Source organism: Ramularia collo-cygni, assembly GCF_900074925.1.
Source record: "Ramularia collo-cygni strain URUG2 genome assembly, contig: RCC_scaffold21, whole genome shotgun sequence".
Classification (NCBI taxonomy): domain Eukaryota; kingdom Fungi; phylum Ascomycota; class Dothideomycetes; order Mycosphaerellales; family Mycosphaerellaceae; genus Ramularia; species Ramularia collo-cygni.
This window is the reverse complement of record NW_019716275.1, coordinates 58,805-79,777: the sequence shown is the minus strand read 5'-3', so window position 1 is coordinate 79,777 and position 20,973 is coordinate 58,805. Positions and strand designations below refer to the sequence as shown.

General features: G+C 51.9%; 6 protein-coding genes; 3 read left to right on the top strand and 3 right to left on the bottom strand.

Annotated features, from left to right (window-relative positions):
• Window positions 1-578: 578 nt before the first annotated feature.
• Window positions 579-2,715, top strand: RCC_10112 (uncharacterized protein; the record flags this gene model as incomplete). XM_023775343.1 has 3 exons in its annotated part: window positions 579-857; window positions 918-1,127; window positions 1,186-2,715. The coding sequence occupies 3 exons, from the start codon at window positions 579-581 to the stop codon at window positions 2,713-2,715; spliced, it is 2,019 nt and encodes a 672-aa protein (XP_023631111.1).
• Window positions 2,716-6,485: 3,770 nt separating this feature from the next.
• On the bottom strand, window positions 6,486-7,331 carry RCC_10111 (uncharacterized protein; the record flags this gene model as incomplete). Its single annotated transcript, XM_023775342.1, has 1 exon — window positions 6,486-7,331. One exon carries the CDS (start codon window positions 7,329-7,331, stop codon window positions 6,486-6,488), a length of 846 nt encoding a protein of 281 aa, XP_023631110.1.
• A 1,711-nt stretch (window positions 7,332-9,042) lies between these two features.
• Window positions 9,043-12,211, top strand: RCC_10110 (uncharacterized protein; the record flags this gene model as incomplete). XM_023775341.1 has 4 exons in its annotated part: window positions 9,043-9,907; window positions 9,962-10,181; window positions 10,237-10,566; window positions 10,687-12,211. The coding sequence occupies 4 exons, from the start codon at window positions 9,043-9,045 to the stop codon at window positions 12,209-12,211; spliced, it is 2,940 nt and encodes a 979-aa protein (XP_023631109.1).
• An 813-nt stretch (window positions 12,212-13,024) lies between these two features.
• RCC_10109 (related to DYNACTIN (150 KDA DYNEIN-ASSOCIATED POLYPEPTIDE) ro-3) lies at window positions 13,025-16,948 on the bottom strand (the record flags this gene model as incomplete). Its single annotated transcript, XM_023775340.1, has 1 exon — window positions 13,025-16,948. One exon carries the CDS (start codon window positions 16,946-16,948, stop codon window positions 13,025-13,027), a length of 3,924 nt encoding a protein of 1,307 aa, XP_023631108.1.
• Window positions 16,949-17,989: 1,041 nt separating this feature from the next.
• RCC_10108 (related to P element somatic inhibitor) lies at window positions 17,990-19,813 on the bottom strand (the record flags this gene model as incomplete). XM_023775339.1 has 3 exons in its annotated part: window positions 17,990-19,374; window positions 19,436-19,720; window positions 19,774-19,813. The coding sequence occupies 3 exons, from the start codon at window positions 19,811-19,813 to the stop codon at window positions 17,990-17,992; spliced, it is 1,710 nt and encodes a 569-aa protein (XP_023631107.1).
• A 347-nt stretch (window positions 19,814-20,160) lies between these two features.
• Window positions 20,161-20,916, top strand: RCC_10107 (related to M.pneumoniae uridine kinase udk; the record flags this gene model as incomplete). The annotated part of the gene is made up of 1 exon (XM_023775338.1): window positions 20,161-20,916. The coding sequence occupies one exon, from the start codon at window positions 20,161-20,163 to the stop codon at window positions 20,914-20,916; it is 756 nt and encodes a 251-aa protein (XP_023631106.1).
• Between the last annotated feature and the right edge of the window lie 57 nt (window positions 20,917-20,973).

Below are 20,973 nucleotides of genomic sequence, written 5' to 3'. Positions count from 1 at the left end.
TGTAGTCACCCTTCCGTGATAGCAACGTCTAGATTGTGTAGGATGGGAGAGAAGGAGAGATTGTTGAAGGCTGAGCATGCAACGGCTTCCATGTTTAGAACAAGCTAGAACCAAGACTAAGACTACCTCCTCGGTCTAGCGTTCCCACCTCATCTCGACCTCCCCAAGCCGCATGACATAGCGCAGCATGCATGGCCTCCGCTTTTCGTTTCTCGTAGAGGAAGGAGTGGTGGAGTAAGCGTGTATCACAGCTGCCCTGTTCTTACTTCATTAAGGGCTCTGTACATTACATCAACAACACGCTTTATCCACCATCCACAACCATCTATCTCATTTTCATCTCTCGTCTTCTCGTCTTCTCGTTCTGCGCGTTAGAACGGCCTGGCCATGTGCCACATGGCCGTGGAGTCTAGAGTCTAGACACTGGGCAAAACGTGGGTCGGAGGCCTGCATATGCACATGCATGCCGCTTCAATGCAAGCCACTCGCCTGCTGGAGCTAGCAGGCACAAGCCTCTATTCTTTGAGCAGTATTTTCCTGGCTTCCGATCTTTTCGTGTCAATATCCTGGGAGTTGCCATGTCACGCGCTGCAGATGTTGTCYAGCTCACTCGACTTGATGCCCAAGTCAAAGAAGAATCGAACGCCATCTGTACGAGGCATACTCTAAACGGCGCAGTATCGGTATGGAGGAGAGAGCGGAAACTTGGCCAGGGGGGCTTCGGCGAGGTTTATCGCGAGGTGTGCACCGAGGGGCGGGAGATTGGAGCATTGAGAGCCGTGAAGATCATTCAGAAGCAGAGGACTGGCGGATTCGACTACAGCAAAGAGTTGGAGGCCATGGCACGCTTCTCTCAGGTAAAGGTATCGAGTGCACTTMACGCAATACCAACCCTGGGCTGACCATGGATGCGATAGTATCAGCAGAGCTTCGTCAAGTCTCTGGGCTGGTTCGATACCACCCATAGCGTCTGCATCGCCATGGAATACGTCGACAGCGGGGACCTCCAGCAATACGTCGGACATTGTATGCCTGAGACCGAAATGCAGCTGATCGTCTCTCAAGTACTCGAGGGTTTGGCTTGTATGCATACCTTGAGCTATGCTCATAGAGATCTGAAGCCTGCGGTACGTGAACGAGTTGAGAATGTCGCATGGTGAAGCTAATCCGACAATCCCTCAATAGAACCTTCTGGTGTTCAACAACGGCCCACGTTGGCACATAAAGATATCCGATTTCGGCCTCAGCAAAAGAGTCGCGGAAGGTCTTACATCACTTCGCACGGCAGCAGGCACATATGGGTACATGGCGCCCGAGGTGAGCGGACTTTTGGAAGACGATGATTCCGACGACGAGTCTCGACCATCGTACAACAATGCCGTGGATATCTGGGCCCTGGGAGTGATTACTTACCAAATGTTAACTGCTCAGCTCCCCTTCGAAGCCGGGGACCTCCGGCCCTTGAAGAAGTATGTCCGAGGCAAGTCGATATTTCCACGGGAAGCTTTGGAGGCAAAGAAGATCAGCGGATCTGGAATTGCCTGGATCCACAGTTGCATGAATCCTTCACCTGATGCGCGACCAGGTGCCGGATTCAGTAGACGACACCAGTGGCCAATGGCAGCAGAAAGCTCCAGCAAGGCTGATGGCCCATCGCAGAGATCTCTCCCTGTAGACAGCCGTGCTTCTGCGAGCTGGGATCGAAAAGATGACGAAGATGCTTCATTCTTCGATAAGATCGATGAGCCGTCTCAGAGGCCCCTTCTTGCTGGAACTTCTGAATCTGCGAGCTTCAGCACACGAGGTCATGAGGGCGTTGCAACTTTGCGCAAGKCTGACGAGCCGGTTGGAGAATCAACTCCTCCCAAGACTTCTACATCTGCGGGCCGGAATGTACAAGACAGTGGGTACGAGACTGTATTCCGCTCGCCATCATCAGATCTGGTACAAGACTCATCGGAAACGATGACCTCGAATAAGACAGGCTTTGAATTGATACCAACGACACAGGATTCCTCGTTATACGACATTGACAGTGCTACACGCCCCTGGGTCGAGGTGCGTCAGCTTGAAGGCCATCGAAAAATCTGTACCGCGGCGTTCTCGCCGGACGGGCGGTGGCTGGCGTCTGGGGGGAAGTATTACGATACGATCAAGCTCTGGAACGTGGCGACTGGGGCAGAGTGGAAGCGGTTTCAGAGTCCTGGGGACACCCTCCATGGTGGATTGGTCTTCTCCCCAGACGGACGGCTACTGCTATCACAGGACCCGAAGCTGAGGTCTTGCAGCGGCGAAATGATCAGGCTCTGGAATGTAGACACTGGAGCATGTGTTGGTCAACTTGAAGACTTGGGGGATAGTTCCGGCTTCTCCGCTATGGCACTCTCGCCGGACGGGCAGCGGGTAGCATCGCGTGGAATAGGTGAGGTCATGGTCTGGGATCTGCCGAGCCGGGCGGTGGTCAAGCGCCTCTCCTACTCCGGGTATGTTTCTGTGCTATCTTTCTCGCCAGACGGGACGCGGCTGCTTTTAGGGACACTTAGCCGAGGCTTGAGCCTTTGGGATACGGAGACCGGAGTGTTCCATCCAAATCCTCACATTTTTGAGAAGTCCGCATCACCACGTAATCTAGTGTTGGCAATCTCGCCGAACGGGCAAAAGGTCGTGACCTGCAGTGACGAGACGGTGACGCTTTGGTCCACAGGAGCGGAATAGTGTTTGATTGTTACTGTCGTCTTGTGGGACCGCAGATCCCATAATCAGTATCGAAATCCAAGTCCCTTTTGCCCCCAATTGGTGGGAATTGAGATACTGCCTAAAGGTTGCGATGCAGCACTCCTTTCCCGCGTGTACAGCGAATTGCGAGTCACATCAGTCCGAAGATGTTGATGTGAGGATCATTCGGGGGGGGGGGGGGGACAAGATACCCTCAGTCCTCTTCACATTGCTTACATTCTTGCTCCCTACAGGGTCGACGATTCTGGAGCTGCTAGAACCTTTGCTACCAGCAGAGTGACTGGTCATTCGATGGAGAGAGCAGTCGGGGAAGCTGCTCTTGTTGATGATTTTCTCATATCGACAGCGCTGCATATCGGGTCGCCTTCCATCAACGACTTTTGCTGCTTTGATGTCTTCAATTGTTGTGGGTGTCAAAGAGAAGGTGGGACTTTACGGAAAGGATTCGGAATAAAGCTGTTCTTCGGACGGCTTTCAGGCGCAGGAGAAGGATGTTGCTGTCGCTTGAGGTCCGTCATATAAACATTACACTATGATTCTCAACTATCATCGAGGCACTAGCCATCGAGAGTATCTATGGAAAGAACAGGAGCCTGGATTACTAAATGAAGCACCGGACACCAAATAAACTCGACTGTACATTGCTCCCGACGACGCATATACCAAGTCGGTGGCCAGAATGAGGCGGGAAACCCATGTGCCAATGCCTGGAGAAGCTGACAGATTTTCATCGCGCGCGTTGCTTGTCCTTCAAGACCAGTCCACACCCACAGGGGCAAGATGACCATCAAGTGGGAGACCACGCCTGTGATTATCGAGACCCGCCAGCCGAGTGATTTTGTAGAGGCGCGGTAGATTGGCCAGGAGTATCGTACGGCGATACTGAGCTCGAGGAAGGTTTGAAGAGAGGGTGGGACGAAGCGGGAGATGTCTACACTCTGTTGAGATCCTGTCAGTCAATCAATCCGCTGACTTCCCCTTCCCCCTCACAACAGCGGTACTTGCCAGGAACATCTTTGGTAGAGCTACCAGGACGATTGAAATTATTGCCGAAACCCATAAAAGGCAAGCCAATAGAGGTCCGAGATATCTGTCGTCAACGACGCGATTGCAGATCGCCGCAACGAAGCAGAGGTTGGCTACCTGACCAAATACCTGGCCGACGGTGAGGACGATTCGCATGATATACAATTGGTGACCATTCTGCAAAGGAGAGATGACCAGTAGAAGGGCGGTTGATAGCTGTGTCTTGTCGGTTAGTACGGAAACTAGCAATGCATGACTGACTGCCTGGTGCKTGCGTTGCTGTTACTTGCCGAAGAAACTACTGTGGCTCCTTGCCAGATGATCCGTAGCCAAGCGGTGGAAGCGGATGGTTTCCATAATTTTGATTGCAAGACTTGACCATACAATTCAAAGAGGAAGAGCAGGCCAAAGACAATGGTATAGGGAACTATATGGCGATCCATTGTTTAACGGGAGAGACCCGAGAGAGGTGTTCTCGAGCGTTTGTTGGGAAGGCACCTCCTTTTTACATCATCGTCCCATTAATGCTACATATGAACTGAGACCTGCTCGTGCATGCATGTATCTGCGAAACCTAAAGACCCTCACATGTCGTCTTCGTCGTCGGGTGGAATGGAATGGATTGGGGTACATGTACATGTACATGTAACATGGGTTAGAGCAGCCCTAGACAAGAATGCATGGCAACGCTCCTCTCTGTCCCTGTTCGCGGCTGTGTCGATCCACTAAACAAGGTCTTGCGCGCCATGCTCCCAACTTTAAAACCCTGTACATTGTACATTATCGGATGAAGTGGTTCGATCATCGGAGGACAATGAATTCATAACTACCTTACTCGAGATCTTTCATCACACACACACTTCCTAGTTCCATGTCGGGATGTTTTTGGTCCACTGATGGAGCGCTGTCCGCTCTCAACTTTATTTAAGCGTCGCCACATGTACATACCTACAGTACAAGCCCCCCTTTTTTTTTTGGATGATAAAAAGTGTGGTCATCATAGATCTTTCACCATCTGTGATTTTCATTCTTGAATCTTTGTCGGGCAAAACGGCATCTTCATGCTCGTTTGAGGTGTTTCGACAATGATATCTTCCTACCTTGTCGTCTAGAGAGTAGGGTATCTGTCTCGGGTCCTCGATCATAACACGCAAGTCCAGTAGATCGACGTCGTTGCTAGACCAGCTGTCACAGGGATGGCATGWGAAGGATCTTACTCCGACGCACGAGGATGCGGTATTCTCCGTCGTTCTGAATCCCCTACTTATACTTTTACCAGGAGCTCACCCATCCTAGAGTCTCCCAAAATTAACACCCATAGTACTCACTGATGTAATAAGCCCACGGGGTCTAGAGCGTCCCATTTCATTCAACCTTCGGGGCCCGTCACTTGGCGATGCTGGTCGTTTTTCCCCTGGTCTATCCTTTGGTGAGATCGAGTCGACGGGGGTTTGGATCGAGAGAGGAGGATATTATCCATGGACGACGGCGACGTCTTGCCAAGTAAGCTATGATGAGCTCTGGATTCTGATATTTTATACTTCAAAATACCTCTCGTAGCTAGCTCTAGACTTGACTTCTATTCAGTGCTCCGAGGAGCAAATTAGGCCTTGAGAAGTAAAGCTGGCTGAGAAATCAAAGTTACACACTATACYGTATGTCCTCATCCGCTCGAAAGCTACAGGAAGAAAAGGTGAAGTAAATGCCAATTTCCTGCGAGTTCTGGCTTCTTTGTGTTATGACGCTGAGTAGATTGTTCAATTCGTATACATTTCGTTACCTTCTTCATCTAGTTCCTAACAGATATACAATAGGTAAGTCGGCATTTACATAGGCACCGGCAAGGACGCCAAGGATCCCATGTCCACGTCGGAGCGGAGAGTTTCTCCGGTCCATGGGCCAGTATCGAACAACAGCATTGTGAGTTGATGTCATGATAGCTCCCTGCCGTAAGATTGATGCTCATATGAACAGAAGAATGGTGATCGGCTGGTCCGAAGTCCGAAACAGTCCTCGGACATCTCGGAAAGCTAGCAAGTGTCTATGGTTAGGGTTGGGGTAGTGGTGTTTTGCTTCGATAGCCACGACGTGCAGAGCTGGTCCGTTACTATTGAAGCCTTGAGTGTGGAACATTAGTATCTTAAGGATTGTGGACATGTTGTCGTTGAAATGTTCGATGAAGCCGATCGCGGCTGATAATATCAAGTTGCCAATACAAACACCTCTTAAGAAAGGCTGGCAAGCTACCTTCCCGACAAGAGAGTGTACTGTTGGAGCTGTCACTATTATTTCCATGAACGATGCAGCGACGTATACCCATACTCTAATTAAGCGGCATTCACGGCTTCCATGTAGCGGCCTGTGAAGACCATTCTGTACTTGAACGACGGCTCTGTAGAGAGCGCAACTCCGTCATCTCTGCTCCATAGCACTTCAGGTAGTCAGTGGCACCTCAGATAGTCAGTAGCACTCCAGAAAGTTAGGGTCAACAGCGGGAGCAACCACAGCAGGAACATGTTCACCTATAAGGATGGGTTGATCAAGAAATTCGAGCGGGTGTAATCCCATCCGGAAGAATCCATAAAATATCAAGCACAAATCTGGTATCGAGCGGTTACAATCATCCCAACGCCTCCGGCTCCACGCTAAAAGAATCATTCCCTTGTCTCATCATCATACATTATGCATTCCCTTTGCACAAGCCTTTCCCTCTCCCAAAAACTTCACTCCAACCTGATACATCGGGCAAGCCAGCCTTCCCACCAATTCCTAATAATCAACACCGTCTCCCTTCCATCATCCCGCTTGTCGAGTCCAGCGGGATCTCCCACCACCATGGTCAGCAACCAGAAGATTGCCACGATCCACGCCGCGGCCATCATTCCCATACTCGCAAAGGGGGAGAGGAGTTGCACCATGACCAACATTCCCGTGTGATAGGAAAAATCCTCATTTGCGTGGGGTGGGAGAGGCGTGTAGATACTGCGGAGTTGCAGATTCAACGCGGGTCCGAGAAGTCCACCCAATTGCTGGCCGAACGTCGGGCGACGAGCGCAGAGGCGAACGGGCTGTGTCATGGTGGTGACGAAGAGCGAGATGATTGTCCATGTGCAATTTAAGAAAGATAGCAACACACACGGTCCTGATAGGAAGAGCAGGATCTTGACTGCTTTTCGCTCTTGTTGCGTTCGGGCATCCTCTTCATCATCTTCATCATCTTCTATCGCAATCACCCTCCGTCTATCATCCAAATAGGGATTCTCTGCCTTTTCGGGATCCCGATTGCTCACGCGCTTCTCTTTCCTCGCTCGATCAATGTGTCCTCCCTTCTCCAAATAGATCGAGGAGATTCGTGTGCCATTCGATGACAGCGAAGCAGATTTTGATGCGTACTCTGCATCGGGATTTCGTGCGTCGTAGCTGTTGTAGGAGTCATTCCTCCGTATGGCAGCTGGTTCGGGTGGAGTGGGCRAGTTTGCCGGGTGCAAAGTCGGCGTCGCAAACGGGTTGTTGTTAGGGCTGAGATCCTCTCCGTCCTTCCTTGCTGCCAAGGCTGCTGGTCTGCTCATGATGCCAGGGTATGTCCAGAGATGGGTGGGCAGACATTCACACCAGAGGAAAGAGGATGGAAGGGCACTTCTTTTCGCTTTGCACTACTACAACGTCCAAGGCGGAGACGACGGGGTGGAGGCGGCCTCATAAGTACCACGTCCGCCGCTCCTCGCCGCGCCATCACCCCTTGGAAGCAAGAAATCGCCAAGACTTGGCAGGATTATAATCGGTAGAGGCCAAGCACGACCAGGGATCGACGTGGGAAGCTATTCGTGCCGCCCAGACAATGTGTGACACCGCGCTGCTGGCGCCGCGCCGCAACAGTCGGCGGTGGTGGTCTTACTCTCGTATGGCGGCGGACATGTCAAGAGCGCGGCGTGCGATGGGGGAATGATTGATGGGTGCCAAGGGAGAATTGTATTGCATTCCAAGATCATCTAGATTGCGCCCTCTTTCGGCTGACTGTCGACCATGCATGCTCACTGCAAACGTGGTCCTTGGCTTGGCGGAATTGTTGGACGTATAACAAAAGTCTTGGATGTCTGGTCGGAAGCTGCTGTACTGCATTCCTGCAGATTGCCGGCTTGATGATACCACCTTTTGATTGCATGTATCCGGATTGGCTACCGCACACGGACTCCCATCACCCAATCCGGCAGTACCTTACTGTAGTACTATACTGTACTGCATTGTAGATGAATTGCATGCTGTGCTGTAGCGCACGACAACGCCAATGCTGGAACGCGCGGAAGCCGATGAACCATGTAGAACTATGAGCTTCGGAACCCGAATTGGAGTCTGGCAGGCTAAAGTGTCATCGCGCCCTAATCAATCCTTCGTATGAGACCAAAACCAAGACCTATCCAAGAGTTGCGCTGCACCTTTTCGCGTTGGCAGCCAAGTCGGCAACGCGGACAATTACTAGGTTTAATGCACGCCGATCCACGGGCTTGGCCACTTGTCGGGACCGCATCTGACGACAGGGCGGGAGATGATGCGAGGCAGGCTGATTTTGACAGCATTATTTTATATTGTTGGTGTCGTATATCGGACCTTTCTGTCTAGGTAGGAGGCGGATACTTTAACTACTGCGCTAAGGTAGGCTGTTCTTGATGGACGTCTACAAAGTAGAACTATCTCGGCGTCACGGCCATGACTTTTCTTGGTTCACACTGCACTTGGCAATCTGGACAAGTGTGTTTCATCAGTCGGCAATATTTGCTCATCCAGCGTTGCCAATACTACTACTTGCACGCGCTCGGGTCATGCGATTGGATATCTTTGCCCAGCGATGGAGGGATGGCCTTGCATGTCGCTGGCAATCCTCCAGATTCCTTGGCTGCGCATACTATATCCGGATGTATAGCATGCTGCCTGCAGACCGCATTGGGAAGTGCGATTGAGGGACGGCGCGTGCACGAAATGTATTGATGTGGTAAGTATGAGGTGAGTGAGGCCCATGAGGTGCGGTCGTGATTCTCTCAATGCTGTTTTGGCAGGAGCGGCCGGCAAAATTAGAAGCACACCTGCCACATACGGCGACAACATTGTGTCATCACCATTTCATTTCCATTTTCATGACCTGATGATCATCTCATCTCATCCTCATCCTCATCCCCTCATCCTCATCCCGATCCAGCGACATTCACATGACGTGGGATTGACCGCTTGGACGGTCGACCCCATCTCCAAGCCAGGCCAAGCGAGAAGAAAGCAAAGAAAAAAAAAATGCCGCCGCCGAGGAAAGACCACGCAGAAAGGCGGGTCCATGATGTTCTCGAATGCGCATCCAAGACTCTTGCCATTCTCCGGGACAAGACTCCGATACCAGAAGCTCTCATGCATGCCATCGAGACACATGTCCAACACACTCTTCCTCTGACTCACACGCCTTTGCTGGTGGAAAAGGCCTCTACATTCGACTCGCTGGGAACGGATTTGTGGAATCAATCCGCTCAGATTGTACACGATGACGACTTTCCGTGCGACCCAAAGACCATTGCAGGGAAGAAATTCCACGTAGGTGTGCTCGTGAGAGTCTTTGCATTGCTCCTGCTGGATACAGCACATCGTAGTTCAGCTCAGCGATCCAAGGATCCAGACCGAAAGGTGAGAATATTCAAAGTGGCGCTTCGCACCAGCCGATTGTGCTTGAACAGGAACGCACTCGAGCTGTCAATCAAGGCTTTGGAGATGTGTGCGCGGAATGTGGCCATCTCATCGGAGCCACAACCACTTCTGCGTATTGCAGAGCCTGTCAATGTGAATGAGACCGAGGAAGAAGTCAATCTGAAGATCCTCACTGCTGAGTATTATCTCCTACGTTTGATGCATGCCTGGAAATCAAATCGTCTTGACCTGGCAGATCATTTCCTCGCCAAATACGACACTCTCAAGATTACGAATGCCACGGAACTGACAATCAAGGAGGCCGACCTGTTTGATGAGATTGCAAAGTCGTTGGCGAAGGACAAGCAGCTACAAGACGCAACGAAATGGTCCGAGCGCGCATTCCTTGCTCTGGGGAAGTGTGATGATGAAGCGACCACGCAGGAGGCCGCAGAGCTGAAGCTCTATATCRGAGTGTCGCTTGGTGAGAACACTGGGGATGGTGTTGAATGTTCGGCATCGAGCTAATCCGTTACAGTGGAACAATTACTCGCCGATGGGCAACCGTCGTCTCGGAGTCGTGCATGGAAAGTGGTGAACGCACTCGAGAAAACGCATGGTCTTCAGAACCGTGTTACCCTTGAGATTATCAAGTTTCAGGTCATGGCAGCCGGCGATAATGTTGATGCAGATCAGATCCACCAGGCACTACTCAGGATGGTAAACATGACGGTCCTCACTGAGGAAAGTTTCAAGACGTAAGTACACGAGTTCGCATTTGGAGATCATGATCTCTTCCTAATCCTCGAACAGCATCATGAGAACTATGCGACAAGCTGTGGAAGTCTCCGCACCTCCTACTCTCGCCGCTCTCAAGATCTTCATCTGCAATCGTCTCTTACCTGAACTTCAGAGCAGCCCGACCGAGGATACTGCCGTGGAGACATGGCTTGAGAAAGCCACCATAACCTACATCCTGCTTGCAACATCCCCCTCAACAGATAAAGCGGTGAGAATTGACATTCCAGCAGTCTCGCAGCTGCTTGATGAGATCAGCAACATGAATGAGATACAATTCTCTGCAAAAGCGACACATGCAGCCCAGACTTTACTCTGGAAGGCTGCTGGAAATTTTGGAACTTGGTCGTCATGTAAACTCCTGCAACATCCCCTCTTCTTCAACGCTGGTCATCTCAACAAGGCTCGCATTGGAAGATGAGGCTTGAGTCTCTCACATATCTGAGTGTCTACTAACAGTCCCAGGAAACTGATGCGTCATGCCCTCGATAATGAGGACTTACCAGCTGCCCGTGAAGCATTCTTCCAAATGTCCAAAGATGTTCGAGAGGAAAGTCTCACTCAATTCCTCGCCTTTCGTCTCGCTTTGAAGTCTCAAGATGAGGATCTCGCGGCAGAGTGTCTTCGGAATGTAGCCAGACATGCCTTTAAAGATCCCACCCATCTCTACGCATGCGTGATTGAAGCGCAGAAATCACCAATGCGGCATGTGGCGGTCATGGCACTACAGGCTGTTCTTGGGCAAAGACCTCCTGGCATTTACCTAGCGTGTCTCCTTCGCTGTACCGTCCGCCTTCTCATTGCAGAGCTCGACACTGCAGCGAACGAGGAAGCGCGGAATCAAGTGGCACATGAAGTTCTACAAATCTTCGAGACCGCCTCCAAATCCGTGGAAGTCTTCCGAGAAGCCTCCATCGACAACTGGCGCACAGAAGTCCAATGGTGGAGTAAGAACGCATACAATCTGAGCATTCGACTCTGTGGAGCCATCGATCCGGAATATACTGTCCGCTTTCTATCCGCATGCAGTACTCTCCTGGACTACCACCAMCCCAAAGACGGCACGGTACAACAACAAACCGAGCTTGAAAATCGAAAACTACTCTGTGCATTCCTCAGCACCACAGCTCTGATTGTCCTCGGCCGTTCTTCTCCCAAGGAAGACGCTGCTCTGCAATACTACCTCTCCGCCCAGACCCAAATCCAGACTTTCCAAACCCTCTACGCATCCCTCCGTCCCAAACTCCACGACCCAGCAGCAGCGACCTCGGCATCGAACCGGCACTTTGCAATCCTGAAATTCCACCTCGAATGTCTGCTCAAACTCTCCCAATTCCAAGATCTCGCTCCCGTTCTTCAAGCTTGTCTGGATGCTTCCCCTTCGGGAGGAACAGAGGAAGATGCAGCAGGGAAATGGAATACCCTCGCCGACCTCCTCATCCTCCTCCATCAAAACCTCAAAGATCCCTCCTCTCCTTCCTCGGGATTGATCACGTCTCTGCTTCAGAAAGCTATCAATGCCACTTATCAATCTCGCTCGAAGAATTCTTCTTCTTCTTCTTTGCAACAAGTCGCGCGATGGATTCGATATACTTTCACCCTCTGTCGTTCTTCCCCGCAACGCAGTGATGGTGATGATAAGACTTCTTCCCAACCATCTTCATCGGACTTTTCGTTGAATCTCCTCCAGCAAGCCGCGCAGATTGCTCAAAAGGGCTATGATGATGTTTCGGGAGAAAAGTATCCCGAAGCGGAATTGCAGTGGTTGGCGATTATGGGGTTTAATCATGCCGTCGATCTTTTTGCTTTGATGAAAGGTTGTGGTGGTGGAGGAGGAGAGGAACAGGAAGAAGAAGCGGAGAAATGGATCCAAGCAGCATTGGAATTGGCGAGGTGGAGTTGTGATGAGGGGGGTTTACATTCTGTTTTGACTGGCAAGAGGCAAGTTTTGAGGGAGAGGCGGAAGGGGAGGATGGAGAGGAAGATGTAGAGGAGGGGGAGGATGGGAAGAGGGAGGGTTCAAGTAGGAGAGAGAAGAGGATATAGAGGGAGGGAGCAGAGACAAAAAAGGAATGGGAAATGGGGAGACACGATGGCCGATTAAGAATGAGGTGGATAGGGAGAAAATGATGTTTGCTACCTACCTATTGATGAAGTTATCATAAGCGAGGTTATAAAAATGATCCATCCCAATCAAGTAATATAAAATTCTGGAGATGGAGTGAGGGGAGAGGATGAGGACGAGGACGATAGGGCTAGTAAATCCCAGAGGGGGAAATGTCACTATTACTTTACTACTCTCTTTTTTTTACGTTCTACGGCGAGGATTGAAACGAATAGATGAATGAAACAATAAAGAGGTAGGAGAGAGCGTCTATTGACCTTTTTTGGCATCATCGTACCGTACCGTGTCTATACCGTACCCGTACGAAGTAGCAAGGGAATGATTTAGTTCCATCTCACTTTGATTCCATCTCACGTTGATTTGACCTTCCTTTGATTTAATTACATCTTGGTTTAATTCAATTTCATCTTGATCACATCTCATCATCTCATGGTTAATAAATGTATGAATGAATGAATGAATGTATCTATACATCTTGGCTTCTGACTTCTTATATCTTCTTGCTTCTTCTTACTTCTTGTATCTTCTTACTGCTCGCATCTTCTTACTTCTCCACCTCTATCTTTATGCATCTTCATGCAGCGGAGGGGGGTATCGTATCGTGAGAAAACAAAACAATCTACTCCATCCTCTCCCATCAAAACACAAACCAACACTCGTTCATTCACTACTTCTACCTCAAACCAAAACCCCCAATCCCCCACCTCCTTTAACCCCTCTCCAACAAGCAACCCACTCCTCCCTCCTCCCCTCAACTTGCACCCGACTACACTCCCTCACAGGCCTCCAAGCAAGTCGATTATTCCCCCCCTTGTGCTCCAACTTCGTAAAATCAACCACAGGTTTCCCCGTCGCGAAATCCAACAATCTCTCCATAATCTTACTACCATTCATCATTAATTCCGCGTGTCGGTGAGATTTTGTGCTGGATTCATGGTTGTTGTGCAGAGGTTCAAACAACCATTCCTGCTTCGCAAGGACACGGAGAGGTGCGTCCGGAGCAGGGAGCTGTAATCGGAGATTTGTGTCATGGACATGTCTCAAAGCGGAGCTCATTCCCTTCAATCGCTGTTGATCGCGTTCAATGCGAGATTGTGTGGCGGCTCCCATGGCATCGTGGTCGATTCCTCCCGCTCCTCCTACACTTCCACTTGCTTTGCGCTCGGCTCCCAATCGAGCCATTTCCTGCCGAGCACGTTCAATCTCTTGCTGCGCTTCATGGTGGAGATTGGCGAATTCCTTTTGAGTCTTGGCTTCGTTGTCACGGGCCTCTCGTAGACTGCGCTCGAGCTCGGCGATTTTGGCGGAGCGCTTGCTGGCGTCTTTCATGCGCGCCTCGAGCATTTCAATGCGGACGCTGTGCTCTTCGAGTTCCTTTTCCTTGCGCTTGACCAGACTGTCGCGTTCTTGGACGGCCTCGAGTGCGCGGGCAAGTTCGGCTTCCGTATCGACGGAAGTGATCTTGGTGCGCTTCAATTCATCAGCTCGGGCAACCCATGGTTGAGGTGCTCTTTCAAACTCGACTGTGTTGYCTAGATCGGTTGGCAGCATTGCAAGATCGGCCAGAAGATTGACGACGTCACGCAGTTTGGCTGCCAATGAGGAATATGGTCCAGCTTCTTGTGCAGATAACGAGAAGATGCTCGTAGCAGCTTGTGAAAGACTTGCTGCCACTTCGGAAGGTGAGACTGGGTTGGAACGTCCCTCTTCATTGAAGATGGCCTGTAGACTCGCTCCAGTCCTGCAAGCATATGCTACAATGGTGGAGGAAACTTGTTCCACGGCCTCAAATTGATCCATGAGTGTGCTGTTCAGTGTCAAGGAGCTGGCCTGCAGATCAGACAGAGCCCGAGATGTCTTGCCCGACACCACCTTGGCGTTTCTAACCTGCTCAATGATAATCTTGAGTCGGTTGATGATGAGGAGAGAATCAGACGCCGAGTCTTCCTCATCTTCCCCATCTTCTCCATCTTCAGAATCATCTGCCGATGTTGAAAGGTTGCTCTCCAGCAATGTCTTGGTGACAGTCAAAGCGGAAGTAGCGCTCTCCAGCTGACTCTGCAAGAGATTGGTCTTCATAATCAACTCATCAGCAAAGTCTGCCGGCCCATTATGCAGATGCAGGCTGGATAGATGTGTCATAACTTCGATGGATCGACCCAAGCGGACCGACATGTCACCTTCTTGCAACTCATCCCGTCGAAGTGCGTCGACGTAATCATTCAACGTCCGCTCCACCACCTCCAACTCATACAAAGCGCCTCCATATTGTGCAAACGCTTCGGCGCTGCAGCTACTGATGGAGTTGACCAGACGGTCCGACATTCCCGCGATCCACGTCAACTTATCCAGAGCATTACAAGCAGCGAAGACATCTTCTTCTTGACCTCGCGTGCCAAAGGAGGTGATGCGTTCTTTGACAAAGTTTTGCACCAGATTCGCCTTGAATGCGATGCGTCGGAAGCGTAGCAATGCCAGTACACTGTCCCGCTCGGTTTGGAATGTCTCTGGGAGGAAGAGCTGAACGATGGCGAGATGCTCCGACGCTTGCTCGGCATCCAGTTTTCGAAGTTCCAGATCAATAGCTTTGACTTGRGTCTTGGCAGCACTCGCGTGCAGTTTCATGTTAAGATCCATCATCGCTCGAGACTTGTTGGATAATTGGGAGGCCTCCGTCTCGGTGATTTGCTTGCTGGCTTGGAGGTCTTGCAGGTCGCTTTGTAAGGTGGTGACATATTCTCTAAAGCGACTGATGTTGTAGTCGGCCTCATCCAATGCCTTTTGTTGCTCTTTGGCAGTACGTTCGCGGTCTTGGAGTAGGCTGTCTTTAAAGTCCAGTTCTTCTTGTAGTTGCTTCTCCGCCTCGACATGGTTAATCTCGAGCTCGTCGTTGAGCTCGCGGAGTGCTTCCAGATCTTCAATGGCCGCGCGAAGTTCATTGAGCTTATTTCGCATGGAAGTGTTGTCCTCTTCCAGACTCTCAATAATACTCTCGGCATCCATGGCGGCTTCCAGCTGTTGACGAAGATCGTTGGTATCGGCTTCGCTTCGTAGGAGCTTCTCTTTGGTCTCTTCGAATTGCTTCTTCAATCCGTCAATCCCATCAACCTCCCTTTCAAGCCCACCAATCTGTTCCTTCAAAGCAGCCTCCTTGTCTTGTGAAATATCCCGTAGACTGATCAAGGCGTCCTTTAACCGCTCATTCATCCTCTCCAACTGCAGCCATCCAGTGCTTGCACGCTCCTCCGGACTCATCTCCCTGCCGAGTTCGGTCTTCTCATCCCGCGCCAGTTCCAACTCCAATTCCAACTCCTCATTCCTCGCTCGGACAGCTTCAAGATCGGCCTTGTATCCTTCAGCAGTCTCCTCGGCAACCTCACGATCCAGCACGGCCGACTCCATGGCAATCTCATGATCAGCCTGCATATTCTCAATGGATGCAAATCTCTCCTCATATTCCACGAGCTCTCGCCTCAACTTCTCCAATTCCTGTTGTTGCGGATGGTACTTGGCCTGCAGTTTGTCGATGATGCCCTWGAAGCGATCCCGCTCCGATGTGGCCTTTTCGAGCTGTTCTCTCAATTCCCGATCCTCCATTCGTTTCCTCTCCAACAGCCGCAGCTTGMCTTCCAGCTCTTCAATCTGTCGGTTGGATGCAGCGGTACTCCGAATGGTGCGTTGCGAGTGCATGGATGCAGCACCGGGGGAGGAAGGTCTTCGWGATCGCGTGAGACGTTCCGTGGGCTCGGGTGGAATTGGTGGAGGAGGGGCAAAGTTGGGATGAGGTGCTTCCTCTTCATGGTTCTCGGTTCCATCCTCGCTGGGCGCACTACTGCTCTCGCGGAGGGAATCCAGATCCGCCCCATCGCTTGCCTCATCCCCCGCAGAGCTCCCATGAGCGGCACTGRGACGTTGGCGAAGGTTGGATCGGACGGTTGGTGCAGTTCGGGTGGGAGGTGGAGCGGGGGGATTTCTTGCTGTCGGTGTCCTTGCTGCTATTGATGGTCGCGCACTTGATGGAGGAGGGAGAGCAGAAGTTCTTCGACCCGCAGCCGGAGCAAGACTCGGCCGTGGCTTGACCGCAGCTCCCGTTCGAGTTCGAGATGTTTTGCTTTGAGGAGCAGCAGGAGGGGTGGAAGTACGGGAAGTGGAGGCGGAAGTGTTGGAAATGCCCTTCAGACCCAAACCCAACTGCTTGGTGGGCGATTTGGTAGGCGATCGCATTCCGCCGCCCCCTCTCGTTGCTGGAGTCGGTGTGCCAGGAAGGGCACTGCCTCGTCGATCGGCCTGTGTTGTTGTCTGTCTTCTCCCCCCATTCACCCCATTCTGCACACTCCCATTCCCTCCTCTCCCCGTCCGAGGCTTGGCCTCCTCCAACACCAAACTAATCCCCGACGGCCGACAAAAGATCCCATGATTGGCCGCGCAATCAAAATATCGCTGTCCCTGCACCGACCCATCATTCTTCCCCGAAGCCTCTTCCAATTCCACGCCCACCCAATCGCCCGTCTGAAAGGCCGTGGCGCCCACGAATCGAACCCTCCCGATGCGCTTGTCGTTGAGTTCAATCTTCTGTCCCACTGACAGCGGCGGGAGACTCATCTCGTCGGGATGTCGTGGGGTTGAATTTCCGTTCGGAGGGTTGGTCGCGATATTATCATCTCATTTCATCCAAAGTCGGGAAATTGTGAATGTAAGTAAGGTAGGCTAGGTTTCCGGGACGTGGGAGACGCGAGGGTTTGGGGGGGACGTGTTGGATGTTTCCGACTGCGGCAAGGCAATCCGAGCCGAGGAGATGAACCTCACCTCTCTCGCATTCACTGCATTGCATGTCATTACGGCGCTAAATCGTGATGGTGATTACCTTAGGCTTTGATGGATAAGGTAGTACTGCTACTGGTGAGGTAGTACAATATATCATAAGACGTGCCACCTGCATCCTGCCCGGCACTTTTGATTGCCCTGACTTGGTCCACTGCATTCCCCGTGATGAATGCTCAATCTGTGGCTAGGATGCATGAAATAGCCTGGAAGGAACATATAGCATAGAAAGACAAGAATACAGACAATCCATTCAGTATTGTATTGTACACGCTACAGCCAAACACACAGCAGCACAAATCTCATGCTTCAAAAACATTAAACTAACTGCCCAAACTACCATGTCGAGTCWAGAAGTACAGTGTGTGTCATTCTCACCTCATCCGTTCAACCATACATACTGACCATGAAGTGAGTATAGGTAATGTCCATTCAAGTCCGAGACATGCATGTCATCAAAGAGGCGAACGGCTTGCTCGCAGTAGTGGCATCAAGACCAGACGGGAGGAGACGAACGAGACGTCCTATTGCTTCGCGCCAGAAATGAATATCTTTCAGCGGCAGCAAAGCGCATGCACATCAGGCGAGCGGTATGATGCATCACGTCCGTTCAAAGGTCCCATGTCATAGCACTGTTGAGCAACGCGCACGCGTAACGGAACGCAGACATGATCGAGAGGAAGAGTCTCACCATCCAGCCGGGGCGTAATAAGAGCACCAATGTGTGTCGTGAACAATCCAGTCACATCCAGTCACACCATCAACTCAAGCGTCATCGTCATCGTCATCGTCACGAGAGGTACGTCGAGCACGGCGGAGAGCTTACTGGCCTCCGGGCGGCTGCTGCTGCTGCTGTTGTTGCTGGGCCATGGCCACCCACTGAGCATACCACTGCTGGGCCGCGTACACGTCTGCTTCACTTTGCGCTCCCGGTTGTGGCGTCGCTTGTTGGGCTGCCTGCGGCCAAGCGGGCTGAGCCTGCGGAACGCCGTATTGTCCATATCCTGGCACGGCGGGCGCTTGCTGTGGCTGTGAGTATGCACCATACTGAGAGGCTCCTTGGTCACGTCCGCCGCCATAGCCACCGCCGCCACCACCACCTTGACCGCCTCCACCACCACGACCAGCGGCGGCATCACGTTCGCGAACAGTCTCAACCTTCTCCCAAATCACGCGCTCGGCTTCCTCCATCGCACTGGCGGAACCTGCAAGATCGATATCACGATGCACATCCGGCGGCTTAGGCTGGTTGACGTTGATCTTGCAGCCCGTCGAGCGCTGCATGTCCTTGATCGTCTCCCCGCCTTTGCCGATAATCATACCAACCGCTTCAGATGGCACACGAATCGTCTTCTCCACATGATCACGCCCGCCGCCACCTCCGCCAGCGCGGCCATTATTCTGATAGCCTTGATCACGTCCGGCGGGTGGCATGGATCCTGATGCTCCTCGGCTGTTTCCATCACGATTGTCGCTCTCGACAATCTCCAAAATCATCTCCTTGGCCACTGCAGTCGCACGTTCGCTTCCGATCAGGTTGACCGGACGAAGTCCACTCACACTTTTGTTCTCCCCCACAATGTTAACGTGGCATCCGCTACGCTCCTGCAAATCCTTGATCGTCTCTCCGCCACGTCCAATGATCAGCCCCACGGTCTTATCGGGAACCATGATTTGTGTGCTCGCCTCTCCATCGCGCAGGGCTGGGAGGTTAACCTTGGCCCTACCAGGCATGCCGGCGGTGTATGAGCCCTTTTCCGGCTGTGCGGGAGTGCCACCGTTGTCCTCAATGATACTGAAGATSGCAGCTTTGGCACTCTCACGTGCGCGCAGGGGTCCGGAGATGGTGCACTGTCGCTCTGGCACGTGCTTATCGGCGGCCTGAATGAACTGCACCCGCGCTCCAGATTCCGTCTCCACCTTGCGCAAGTTCTCGCCGTTGCGCCCGATGATCAATCCCACCAGCGCAGACTTGACACGGATCGTCTCCACCTCGCCACCATCGTTTCCACGTTGACCGGCCGGTGGATCGCGTGCGCCTCGGAAGTTACGGTCCGGAGAGGGGGAGCGTCGGTAGCTGCCTCGTCGAGGGTCCTCGCGTCGTTCGTCGCGGTAAGGGTTGGCGTTGTAATTGTCGCGTCTGGGTGGTGAGCGTGAACGAGAGCGCTGTCCGCCACGATTTGCAAGACGAGGGTCGTCGCGTGGTGCTGTATTGTTATCATCAGATTAGTCTCACTCAAAGGCTGTGACAAGGACCGATCGACTCACCCTGTTGCTGTCGCGAGTCGTACGAGGCGATGCCGCGATTCTCCGCAATATGGCGCGCCTTTGCAATGGCATCGGCGATGCTGACCGAGCCACTGTTGACCGGCTTGATGCCACTCAAGTCGATGTTGCCCGTGCTCGATGGTTGCGGAAGGTAGGAGGTGGGAGGTGGTGGCGCGTTGGGGAGCTGTCCGGGCATCATTCCCGGTGGGTATCCTGGTGGTGGCTGCGTTGGTGGAGCATGCTGTGGGGTGGGGGCCTGGGGGGTAGCGCTGGGCTGCGTCTGAGCTGGTAAAAAGAGTCAGAAATTGGCCGAGCAAGCAGGTACGCAGACGACTTACCGAGCGCGGCGAGGATCTGGGAGATGTCGGGTTGCGCCATGATGGCGGTCGTGTGGTGAGTGAGATCAGCAACGCGTGGTGTTGTGGCAGTGTGTCGTTGATATTGATGGGCAAATGCAAGTAAGTGTGAAGAATTAGGAGAGGTTGGTGGTGAGAAGTTGGAAATGAGCACAGGTACAGGGCAGTCAAAGAAGATTTCGGCAACAGCTTCCGCCCTGCCCTGCATTTTGACGCGCTTCAATACATTCGTGCTTCTGATTGGCCGCTGACAGCCGCCGCTTCACCTTCTTCAATAATCGTCCATCTTCACATGCGAGTGAGTCCAACTCCACCATCCAGTCTGCTGATAGAAACTCCATATCCCATCCCCCAACACCATCACCTTCCATGCCGACCGAAAACAAAAAAGCCCTCCTAATCGGCCTCTCCGGCATCTCCTCCTCGGGAAAAACGACCCTAGCCCGTCTCCTCCGCGACATCTTCCCCCGCACCTTCATCCTCCACCTCGACGACTTCTACAAAACCGACGCCGAAATCCCCATCACATCCACAGGAATTCAAGATTGGGATTGTCTGGAATCAATAGATCTCCTTTCTTTCAAACAAACTCTCGAATATATCCACCAACACGGCGAACCCCCACGATCATTAACTTCCAAAGAAGATAAGAATTCCGTGGGAGAAGTCGCCGTTGATAAAATCTTACTTGAAGATTTGAAATGGAAAGCTAGTAAATGGATGTTCGCAGACGCGCCTCCCATGGCAATCATCGATGGATTCCTATTATTCTCCGAGGAAATGGAAGAGATCCGGGACCTCTTCGACGTGAAATTATTTTTACGAGCGGAATATAATGTTATGAAAACTAGGAGGGAGGCGAGGAGTGGGTATGTTACTTTGGAAGGGTTTTGGGAGGATCCTCCTGGTTATGTGGATGCTGTTGTGTGGCCGAATTATGTCAAGGATCATGCGTTTTTGTTCAAGGATGGGGATGTTGAGGGAGAGATTGATGGGGAGGTGTTGGGGAGGTTGGGAATTGAGGCTATGCCGGATCATGCGCGGGGGGATATGACGGCTTGTTTGCAATGGGCGTATGATGTGCTTGATGACGCTTTGCACGCTTTTACTTCCCGGTCATGTTGATATGAACTTGACGAATGACGACGAAGTGAATTCGGGCTGTAAATCACGATGGAAGAT